Source organism: Rhinoraja longicauda, chromosome 14, assembly GCF_053455715.1.
Source record: "Rhinoraja longicauda isolate Sanriku21f chromosome 14, sRhiLon1.1, whole genome shotgun sequence".
Lineage (NCBI taxonomy): Eukaryota > Metazoa > Chordata > Chondrichthyes > Rajiformes > Arhynchobatidae > Rhinoraja > Rhinoraja longicauda.
In genome coordinates, this window is record NC_135966.1 from 695,582 (window position 1) to 706,688 (window position 11,107).

Below are 11,107 nucleotides of genomic sequence, written 5' to 3' on the forward strand. Positions count from 1 at the left end.
AAGGAATGGGTGACATTTCGGGTCGAGACCCTTCTTCAGTCTGAAGAAACGTCACCCATTCCTTCTCTCCTGAGATGCTGCCTGCCCTGCTGAGTTACTCCAGCATTTTGTGAATAAATACTTTCGATTTGTACCAGCATCTGCAGCTATTTTCTTACAATTAGAACGGAGATGAGGAAGAACTTTTTCAGTCAGAGAGTGGTGAAGGTATGGAATTCTCTGCCTCAGAAGGCAGTGGAGGCCAGTTCGTTGGATGCTTTCAAGAGAGAGCTGGATAGAGCTCTTAAGGATAGCGGAGTGAGGGGGTATGGGGAGAAGGCAGGAACGGGGTACTGATTGAGAATGATCAGCCATGATCGCATTGAATGGCGGTGCTGGCTCGAAGGGCTGAATGGCCTACTCCTGCACCTATTGTCTATTGTCTATTGTCTATAATGTTCACAGGCATACATTTACATTTCATTTAGAGTTTATCACAATAGATGTGATTTATTATTGATGTCTATCATTGAAAAGACTTGTGAAAATCTAACACTAATCTAAAACTCCGCAGCTCAAAGCAATGTGTGTGATTGTGCCTGTGGCAACTGTCTGCAAATGCTTGATATTTCATCTCATTTCCTTGTCTCTTCTCCAAATAATTCATTTTATTCTTTAAATCCAAACCCATATCTCTGATAAAACGATGAGATATTCTGCTTTTGCCACGTTCAGAGGCTATGAGCGTTATCCTTGGCTGTGCAAAAGTCCATTCCTTTCATGCCTCCAATCATTGCATAACTTGGACATAAGTGGAAATGGTTTGAACGAGTGTGTTTTGCTGAGTTGCTGCAGCGTAAGAATGTAAATGTTCCATTTATGGTACATCTGGCAATGAACACTCTGGACTTGACTCTCTCTCTAATGTAAATGGTGCTTAGAACACAAGGGAAAATGTTTCTCAATTCCCATCTAGAGGGCAGCTCTATTTTTATCACTGGTGGGACTAGCGCAGATGGGTCCTGTTTCTGTGCTATGTGACTCTATGGTTCCATCACCTGAAGCCACAGCTGCTACAGAGAACTAACTGCAGCTTGAGTGGCGACTGTACTGAGTTTGCATTTTATCCTTGTCTTTGCATTATCAGGGCTCGCATCATTCTGCAATTTTAGAAAAATAGAAAATAGGAGGAGGCCATTCAGCCCTTCGAGCCAGCACTGCCATTCAATATGATCATGGCAGATTATCCAAAATCAGTACCCCGTTCCTGCTTTCTCCCCATATCCCTTGATTCCATTAGCCCAAAGTGCTATATCTAATTCTCTCTTGAATACAGCTAGTCTTGAATTAGTAGCTGAATTAAAAATTGTTGTCCTAAACAGCACCTCTGATATCCAATTCTATTTATACTTTTTTCTTTCAGCAAATATTTCAATTTTTTTCTTTCTAAATTTTTCCATCTCACAAACATTGGTATTTAATTTATTTGTACTTCCTATCAAATGAACTGCATGCTAGGAATGTAGAAGGGTTTCGACCCGAAACGTCACCCATTCCTTCTCTCCTGAGATGTTGCCTGACCTGCTGAGTTACTCCAGCATTTTGTGAAATAAATACCTTCGATTTGTACCGGCATCTGCAGTTATTTTCTTACACTGCATGCTAGGAATTACTAACATAATTCTGTTCTATTGAGATGACTCTTGTCTCTATTATCAATCAAAACGTATAAGATTATTAAGGGGTTGGACACGTTAGAGGCAGGAAACATGTTCCCAATGTTGGGGGAGTCCAGAACAAGGGGCCACAGTTTAAGAATAAGGGGTAGGCCATTTAGAACGGAGATGAGGAAAAACGTTTTCAGTCAGAGAGTTGTGAATCTGTGGAATTCTCTGCCTCAGAAGGCAGTGGAGGCCAATTCTCTGAATGCATTCAAGAGAGAGCTAGATAGTGCTCTTAAGGATAGCGGAGTCAGGGGGTATGAGGAGAAGGCAGGAACGGGGTACTGATTGAGAATGATCAGCCATGATCACGTTGAATGGCGGTGCTGGCTCGAAGGGCCGAATGGCCTCCTCCTTCACCTATTGTCTGTTGTCTAATCACTCAGTTTAACTCTGCAAATGTTTTGATGCTTATTGTGGCCCAGTCAGTTACTTATGAGTTCAAAGTTAAACACAAAGTGCTGGAGGAACATGTGTGGGAAGGAACTGCAGATGCTGGTTTATACCGAAGATAGACACAAAAAGCTGGAGTAACTCAGCGGGACAGGCAGCATCTCTGGAGAGAAGGAATGGGTGATATTTCGGGCCAAGACCCTTCCTCTGCTTGGGACTCTCAGCCTGAGGAAGGGTCTCGAACTGAAATGTCACCTATTCCTTTTCTCCTGAAATGCTGCCTGAACCGCTGAGTTACACCAGCATTCTGTCTATCTTCTGGAGAAACATTGGGTCAGGCGGATGGACAGGGATGTGTCTGGCTGGGACCCTCTCTAGGACTTTGAGTTCAGCTTCAGGGCTTTGAGCAGGGAAATCTCAGCCTATGTGTACTGTTGGCACTGAGCTGTCTATCGAAGGCTCCAATGGAATGATTCCAGAGGGAAACAGGAGAGATGTCCCTGGTGTTGCACAGCTGATTGTCGGCATGCAGTCACAGATTTCATGCAGTACAGCAGTAACTACCCTTCAACAACTTTGTAATTAGCTTCAAAATACACAGGAACACATGGAGTTCACAGAGGCCAGTTCATAAATGCATTTTCCTGTCTACACTCAAGCCTTGACTTTTTATGCATTGAATAAAGATCTGAACACTAGCCCCTGGGGAAATGTTTCATCGCTCCAGTTTTATAAAACTCATTAATCATCATTCTCCACTTCTGTGCTTGCATGCATTCAGTTTTATACAAGTGCCTTACAGGGATTTATAAAACTATGTCTGACACAACTTACTAAAAGGAATTATTAAAAATTGAACATTATCTGTTGTTTTTACCTCCTGACAGTCTTGCTTCCAGACCGACTTGGTAGCAAGTATCTGTCTCTCTCTGCCTCTTGCTTAAGGCTGCACCTTCCATAACGTTTGGGACAAAGACCCATCATTTATTTATTTGCCTCTGTACTCCACAATTTGAGATTTGTAATAGAAAAAAATCACATGTGGTTAAAGTGCACATTGTCAGATTTTAATGAAGGCCAATTTTATACATTTTGGTTTCACCATGTAGAAATTACAGCAGTGTTTATACATAGTCGTCCCCCCATTTCAGGGCACCATAATGTTTGGGACACATGGCTTCACAGGTGTTTGTAATTGCTCAGGTGTGTTTAAATGCCTCCTTAATGCAGGTATAAGAGAGCTCTCAGCACCTAGTCTTTCCTCCAGTCTTTCCATCTTGGAAACATTTATTGCTGTTTATCAACATGAGGACCAAAGTTGTGCCAATGAAAGTCAAAGAAGCCATTATGAGACTGAGAAACAAGAATAAAACTGTTAAAGACATCAGCCAAACCTTAGGCTTAGCAAAATCAACTGTTTGGAACATCATTAAGAAGAAAGAGAGCACTGGTGAGCTTACTAATCGCAAAGGAATTGGCAGGCCAAGGAAGACCTCCACAGCTAATGACAGAAGAATTCGCTCTATAATAAAGAAAAATCCCTAAACACCTGTCCGACAGATCAGAAACACTTCAGGAGTCAGGTGTGGATTTGTCAATGACCACTGTCCGCAGAAGACTTAATGAACAGAAATACAGAGGCTACACTGCAAGATGCAAACCACTGGTTAGACGCAAAAATAGGATGGCCAGGTTACAGTTTGCCAAGAAGTACTTAAAAGAGCAAATACAGTTCTGGAAAAAGGTCTTGTGGACAGATGAGGTGAAGATTAACTTATATCAGAGTGATGGCAAGAGCAAAGTATGGAGGAGAGGAGAGAAGGAACTGCCCAAGATCCAAAGCATACCACCTCATCTGTGAAACACAGTGGTGGGGGTATTATGGCCTGGGCATGTATGGCTGCTGAAGGTACTGGCTCACTTATCTTCATTGATGATACAACTGCTGATGGTAGTAGCATAATGAATTCTGAAGTGTATAGACACATCCTATCTGCTCAAGTTCAAACAAATGCCTCAAAACTCATTGGCCGGCGGTTCATTCTACAGCAAGACAATGATCCCAAACATACTGTTAAAGCAACAAAGGAGTTTTTCAAAGCTAAAAAATGGTCAATTCTGGAGTGCCCAAGTCAATCACCCGCTCTGAACCCAATTGAGCATGCCTTTTATATGCTGAAGAGAAAACTGAAGAGGACTAGCCCCCAAAACAAGCATAAGCTAAAGATGGCTGCAATACAGGCCTGACAGAGCATCACCAGAGAAGACACCCAGCAACTGGTGATGTCCATGAATCGCAGACTTCATCAGTCATTGCATGCAAAGGATGTGCAACAAAATGCTAAACTACAAAGTAATGAACTACTTTCATTTGCATGACATTGCTGTGTCCCAAACATTATGGTGCCCTGAAATGGGGGGACTATGTATAAACACTGTTGTAATTTCTACATGGTAAAATGTATAAAAATGGCCTTTATTAAAATCTGACAACGTGCACTTTAACAACGTGGGATTTTTTTCTATTACAAATCTGAAATTGTGGAATACAGAGGCAAATAAATAAATGATGGGTCTTTGGCCCAAACATTATGGAGGGCACTGGTGTCAGGGGTTATGGGGAGAAGGGGGTTTGGAGGGAGAGATGCATTAGCCATGATTGAATGGCAGAGTAGACTTGATGGGCTGAATGGCCTAATTCTGCTCCTATCACCTATGACCTTACGACCAACATCCACGAGATCGTTTTACTAACAAGCTCATCATATTAGACTTTTAAAAACCATAAACAACAGAAGGTGCTGGTTGCCTCTGATTGGTCAATGCTTGTCCCCTGTGGGGCAAAATGGAACCATTTTGATTGAGATCACATTCTTGTCATGGTTTATGATAATAGTCATGTATTGTCTTGCCACTGACTGGTTAGCACGCAACAAAAGCCTTTCACTGTACCTCAGTACATGTGACAATAAACTAAACTGAAACTTCTTGCCCTGGAGAAGTCTAACTTCAGTTTACAACACAAATCCAGAGCAAACATCTGCATAATTTGGCATTAATTTGATTCATAAATTCAAGGAGTAGAATTAGGCCATTTGGCCCTCAAGTCTAGTCCGCCATTCAATCAGGGTTAATTTATCTCTCCCTCTCAACCCCATTCTCCTGCCTTCTCCCCATAACCCCTGACACCTGTACTAATCAAGAATCTGTCTATCTCTGCCTTAAAAATACCCAATGACTGCCTCCACAACCGTCTGTGGCAAAGAATTCCACAGATTCACCACCCTCCGGCTAAAGAAATCCTCATCTCCTTTGTAAAGGTACATCTTGCTCAGTTGTGGAAAATAAAATCTCATCTTGTGTAACGGACCGCAGGTAGACCCAAACGCAGCACACGGAACCAAGGACCTAGTTTTAGAATGAGCTTTCTTTCTACCTGCTCGTGGTCGGGGACAAGACATGAAGGTCGGGAGCAGGCAGGGTCGGCAACGGGAAATCAGTCCAAGAGACAATGCTGGAGCGTCTTGCATGAGGGCAAAGAACAATCTGGCAAAGAGTGTGTGTGCAGGAAGGGTTTATATGCTGGCTTGATTGGTGATCTGGAGCAGGTGAGTGAACAGGTGAGGGGAGTTGGCTTAACGTGGTGGGCGTGGCTGGCAGGTGAGTTAACAGGACAGACTGTGACAATCTTGGTAGGATGTAGGTTGTAGAAATGGCCAGGCACATCTGTGAAACAACCTGCTTCAGAAGGTTGGATTTATCAGCCAGTACGTGTCCCATCAGATCATTCTGGAGTCTTATCGATTCGCGGTAAAGTACACAATCATTGATTGGCCTCGATATGCTACAGTCGGCGTATGCTACATAAAATGGCAGGGTATTCCACCTGAACACGAAAGAAGCAGAGTTGTGAAGCGCATGTCATTGAATGGGGAACTACAGCTAAAGCTATTCAAGAGAGAGTTATTTAAGATATTGCTCAGGGCTAGCGGAATCAAGGGATATGGGGAGTACTGATTGTGGATGATCAGCCATGATCACATTGAATGGCAGTGCTGGCTCGAAGGGCCGAATGGCCTCCTCCTGCACCGATTGTCTATGTTTCTATGTAAGTGCAACAGTACGGTGGGAGGTAGAGTGACGGGCAGAGTCTACCGCATCCGAGAATGAGGAGCGTTCTGTAATCTCCAAACCAATGCACACCAATGACAAAGCGGCCACAAGCTCTCCAGAAGCAGGAGAAGCTGGTGAATGTTATTGTCGATGGGTCACTCTAACTCTCGATGATAACCGTGCCAGGGATGTAGAGAAACATCTCCCGGTGCCCGGGTGTCAGCGCCAGCTCACCCCAACCGCCTTCATTCAACTGCATGGTCATTTGTTGTCAAAGTTGAATCAAACTACAAGCGGGTCAGGCAGCATCTGTGGAGAGAAGGAATGGGTGACGCTTCGGGTTGAGACCATTCTTCAGTCGCGACCCGAACAGCCACCCATTCCTTCTCTCCAGAGACGCTGCTTGACCCGCTGAGTTACTCCAGCATTTTGTGTCTGTCTTCTGTGTAAATCAGCACCTGCAGTTCCTTTATACACATCCCAAACTACACGTAGCGGGTGAGACGGGGCAACCGCGCGGGTTAACGGCTCACACGTACCGTCCACGGCAACCTCTGCAACATCACACTGAGCTCGCTGCCCCTCGCCAGTCCCGGCTACAGATGGCGATGACTGGTCCCAGCGTCTCTGGTTCCCTCTCCCCCCTCCATCCACCCCCCGCCCTCCCTCTCCCCCTCCCTCCCTCCCTTTCCCTCCACCCCCCGCCCTCCCTCTCCCTCTCCCTCTCCCCCTCCCTCCCTCCCTTTCCCTCCACCCCCCACCCTCCCTCTCCCTCTCCCCCTCCCTCCCTTTCCATCTCCCTCCCTCCCTCCCTCCCCCCCTTTCCATCTCCCCCCTCCCCCCTTTTCCCTCCCACTCCCTCCCCCTCTCGCCCTCTCCCCCTCCCTCCCTCTCTTACCCTCCCTCTCTCCCTCTCCCTCCTCTCTCTCCCCCCCTCTCTCCCCCTCTCCCCTCTCTCCCCCCCCCACTCTCCCCCCCCCTCTCTCCCCCCCTCTCTCCCCCCCTCTCTTCCCTCCCCCCCCCCCCCCGCCGTTGCATAACCGGTGATTTATCTTTCCCTGCAATGCCGCAAACATTCCCGTGTTTGTAACGAGTACCTTTGAAGTTGGGTCTGATCCTGGCGTCGTAGCCCGAGGTCCTTCCCATCAGTTTGTCGAGGAAGTCTGAGGGTGACGGGGAGTTCGTTGACGATCTGGCCGCGTTCACCTCCTTGGCGGCGGCCAAACTGCGGGAAGGAAGCGGAGAGGAGAGAGTGGTGATCGGGCCGGGGTCGCCTTCGCCGCCGCCGCCGCCGCCGCACCGGACCGGACCGGACCGGACCGAGCGCCACATAAACAGCCACAACTTACTGCAACCCTCGCCAACAGAAAACAAATAGCGGCCCCAAACACTACAGTTTATCAAATAAAGCGCGGCGGCCGAGAAGCGCCATGGCTTGATGTTGGTGGGGGGACATTGAAGTGGTGGTCTTGGTGTTGTTGTTGTTGTTCATTCCCCACTCACTGTTTATAAAGGCGGTCCCGGCCATTAGTCACGGTGGTGGGAGAGGGGGAGGGGGGGGGGGGGTGACCGGTCTCCGCGCACAATCCCAATCCCAATCCCAATCCCAATCCCAATCTCAGAGCCTGTGCCTCTACCCCAGTCTGACTCCAGCACCGTCCCCGTCGTCTCCTTACACTCGGAATGCCAGGCCGCCCAAGGGTTGAGTCCAAAGGTCCGGCCGCCCCGTCCCTTCTCACCGACACCTTGTGTGGCCGGAGACCGGCCCGAACCGGCGCAACAAACTCGCGGAGGTTTTATTTAAAATATATATAATTTGGATTCGTGAAGCACAACTTAATATTCAAGCGATCAAATGAATGTCAGACGAGAACTGCTGGTCACTGCTGGTTTGGTGAGAGGATGTAATTTATGGGGATCCGCAAACGGCAGCAATCGGACATCGACGGTCACGTTCCTTCACCAGCGGGATAACGGGAAATGGCAGAAACTGCACCAATCCCGGTGATCTCGCTGCTTCCACCCAACGCTCCCCCTTGGGTCGGGCACTCAGTGGGAAGGGACACTGCCGGACGGCGCGGGATGGACCTGGCATCGGCAGCGATGCGATATTTGCCCCCACATGAAACCAATCTGCAAGGAATGCAGAGGAAACCAAACTGTGGAATTCTCTGCCTCAGAAGGCAGTGGAGGCCAATTCTCTGAATGCATTAAAGAGAGAGCTAGATAGAGCTCTTCATGATAGCGGAGTCAGGGGGTATGGGGAGAAGGCAGGAACGGGGTACTGATTGAGAATGATCAGCCATGATCACATTGAATGGCGGTGCTGGTTCGAAGGGCCGAATGACCTCCTCCTGCACCTATTGTCTATTGTCTATAATGCAACAAAATGGTCAAATGGAGACGGGTCCCAGACCAAGGGCGCGGGTCAGTGACGAGTTAGCTCCACTTTAGACACATACAATTGGCTTAACTGGGAGAAGTGGCCAAGGTTTGTAAGATGACAAGAGAGCCTTGCTGAATGAGTGAATCTTCCAGCTGCAAACAGCGCTATAACTATCACCTGCGCTCTCCAGCAACGAGCCCACCCTCGCCACCGATCTAACGCACAGTTAGCGTTCATTGCACCAAAGCTGAGTTCGTCAACACAAGTGTTTTGGGACACGTTTGTTGCTGAACGCGGCACTAATGTATCGGCGGTGGAGGGTTTAGCTGCGACCAGCGGGGCGAGCTGCAGTTCCCTTGCCGCCGGCAGTGGGCAGTGTTGTCCACCGACTCCACATCACTGCGGTCTGATCCAATGCACCACAATTAATATCGGGGTTCGGGGCGCACGGACATTGCCCCCCAACATCACCGCGCCTGCCCCAATGGCGAATCGGCAAAGCAGATCTGTGGAAACAGGTCACGGAAAGCACAGCAATCCCCACCCCCCCGTTTGAAATCCCGATTCACTACAGCACTTGCAGTAATCCGCTCCGAGTCCGTTTTAATTAAACCGGTCGCTTGAAATAAAGAAAACAAATATCTCACCTGAAAAACACCAGAGTCTCCCACAAGTACAGGCGCAGAGCGGCCGGGAGGTGCATCTTTGAAGCCGGATGATGTTGGAATGGGCTGTCGATGCAGGTGTCGCAGGGACTCCTGGCGTTGTGTGTGTGAGTGTGTGTGTGTGTGCGCGTTATGTATGTGTGCGTTCTGTGTGTGTGTATGTGCGGTGTGTGTGTGGTGTGTGTGTGTGCGTTGCGTGTGTGTGTGTTGCGTGTGTTGCCGCTCTCTCTCTCTCTCTCTCTCTCTCTCTCTCTCTCTCCTCCACAAGATCTCGATTTCTTCAGCGTCCTGGGATGGGAAGTACGTGATGTTTTCAGGACCGCGGGTAGCTCCGCCACTGCCGGCGCTGAGGGGTTTCAAGACCAGGGACAGTTCTGTCGCTGTTTCAGGACCACGGACAGCTCCACCACTTGCTGGTACTGAGGGGCCGGCGCTGAGGGGCTTCAGGACCAGGGACAGTTCTGTCGCTGTTTCAGTCCCGGCGTGTTTTTAAAGGCAGATTCCCCCCCCCCAGGTTTTCCCCTCCCAGAACAGCTCCTCTCTCGGCCTCCAGCTCCCGGGGTCTCTGTAGAAGGGGGGAGATACATCAGCGGCTGCTGGCAGAGGCTGGGATAGGCGGCCGCTTGTCGACCGAGTGGCCGTGGCGATGCAAGGGTCAGTGCGGGGCGGCCCGCGGATGGAGAGGGGCGGGCGGGGAAGGTAGCATGGCATTAGCCGGTGAAGGGGGGCTCGGCTCCGCTCTGTCCTACATCTCGCTGCAATGATTGCAAACTCTCCCCTCAACAAACTTACTCCCCTCCCCCCACTCCCGCCGCCCCCATTGGCCGAGGAGCATGACGGGCGGTGCATGCCTCGACTTGTGGTCCATCCCCCTTCAAGTAACACTTAAATCCCCACCCACCCACCCTCCCCTCTCCCCCTCCCTCCCTCCACCCCTCCACCCCCTCCACCCCTCCCTCCACCCCTCCCTCCACCCCTCCCTCCACCCCTCCCTCCACCCCTCCCTCCACCCCTCCCTCCCTCCACCTCACCCCCTCCTCCTCCCTGTCCCGCTCCCCTCCCCTCCCCCCTCCCCTTCCCCCTCCCCTTATAACCCTCACATCCCCTCCCCCTCCCTCCCCCTCCCCTCCCCTCCCCCTCCCCTCCCCTCCCTCCTTGCCCCTCCCCCTCCCCCTCCCCCTCCCCCTCCCCCTCCCCCTCCACCCTTCCCCTCCCCTCCCCTCCCCCCCCTCCCTCCCCTCCCCTCCCCCCTTCACTCCTCCCCCCTTCACCCCTCCCCCCTTCCCCCTCCCCTTGTAACCCTCACATCCCCTCCCCCTCCCCCCTCCTTCCCCCTCCCCCCTCCTTCCCCCTCCCCCCCTCCCCCCCTCCTTCCCCCTCCTTCCCCCTCCCTACCTCCTCCCCCCAGTTCTCTGGCCAGTTCTAGTCCTCCTGTTGAATGTTTCTGATTGTTGGCCTTCTTGTCACGTTCCCATCAGCCAACAAATGACCATTCTACATTTCCTTGTCCCCTTTGATCTCTCGTCTTCACACCCTGCCCTTCCACATCTCTGTCTCTCTCCCCCTTGACTCTCAGTCTGAAGAAGGGTCTCGACCTGAAACGTCGGAATTCCCTCCAGAGGAATTCTCTCCAGAGATGCTGCCTGACCCGCTGAGTTTCTCCAGCGTTTTGTGTCTCTTTGGACAGATATACGGACTGGGAGGGTTTAGAGGGATGTGGGCAAAATATCCCCCCCCCCTCCCCGCGGGGGCTGCAGTCCCCACTTTGCTGAACGACCCCCGCGGGCGGACCGGACCCAGGGCCGGCGGTGAACTGTGTGGGCGGCGGCGGTCGAGTAGGTGAGTTGGAG

At 50.2% G+C, this 11,107-nt stretch overlaps 1 protein-coding gene across 2 annotated transcripts in view; it reads right to left on the reverse strand.

Moving 5' to 3' along the window:
- LOC144599991 (glycine receptor subunit alphaZ1) overlaps nt 1–9,435 on the reverse strand; it is a 78,874-nt gene extending 69,439 nt beyond the window's left edge. Inside the window, exons 1-2 of one of the 2 annotated variants that reach the window (XM_078411285.1) lie at nt 9,240–9,435; nt 7,304–7,431 (exon numbers count right to left, since the gene is read on the reverse strand). In XM_078411285.1, coding sequence (XP_078267411.1) covers nt 7,304–7,431; nt 9,240–9,295 — 184 coding nt within the window. In that variant the 5' untranslated portion in view covers nt 9,296–9,435. Of the gene's footprint in view, nt 1–7,303; nt 7,432–7,882; nt 8,073–9,239 lie in introns of those variants that run through there. The other variant, XM_078411287.1, reaches the window with a different exon arrangement.
- Between the last annotated feature and the right edge of the window lie 1,672 nt (nt 9,436–11,107).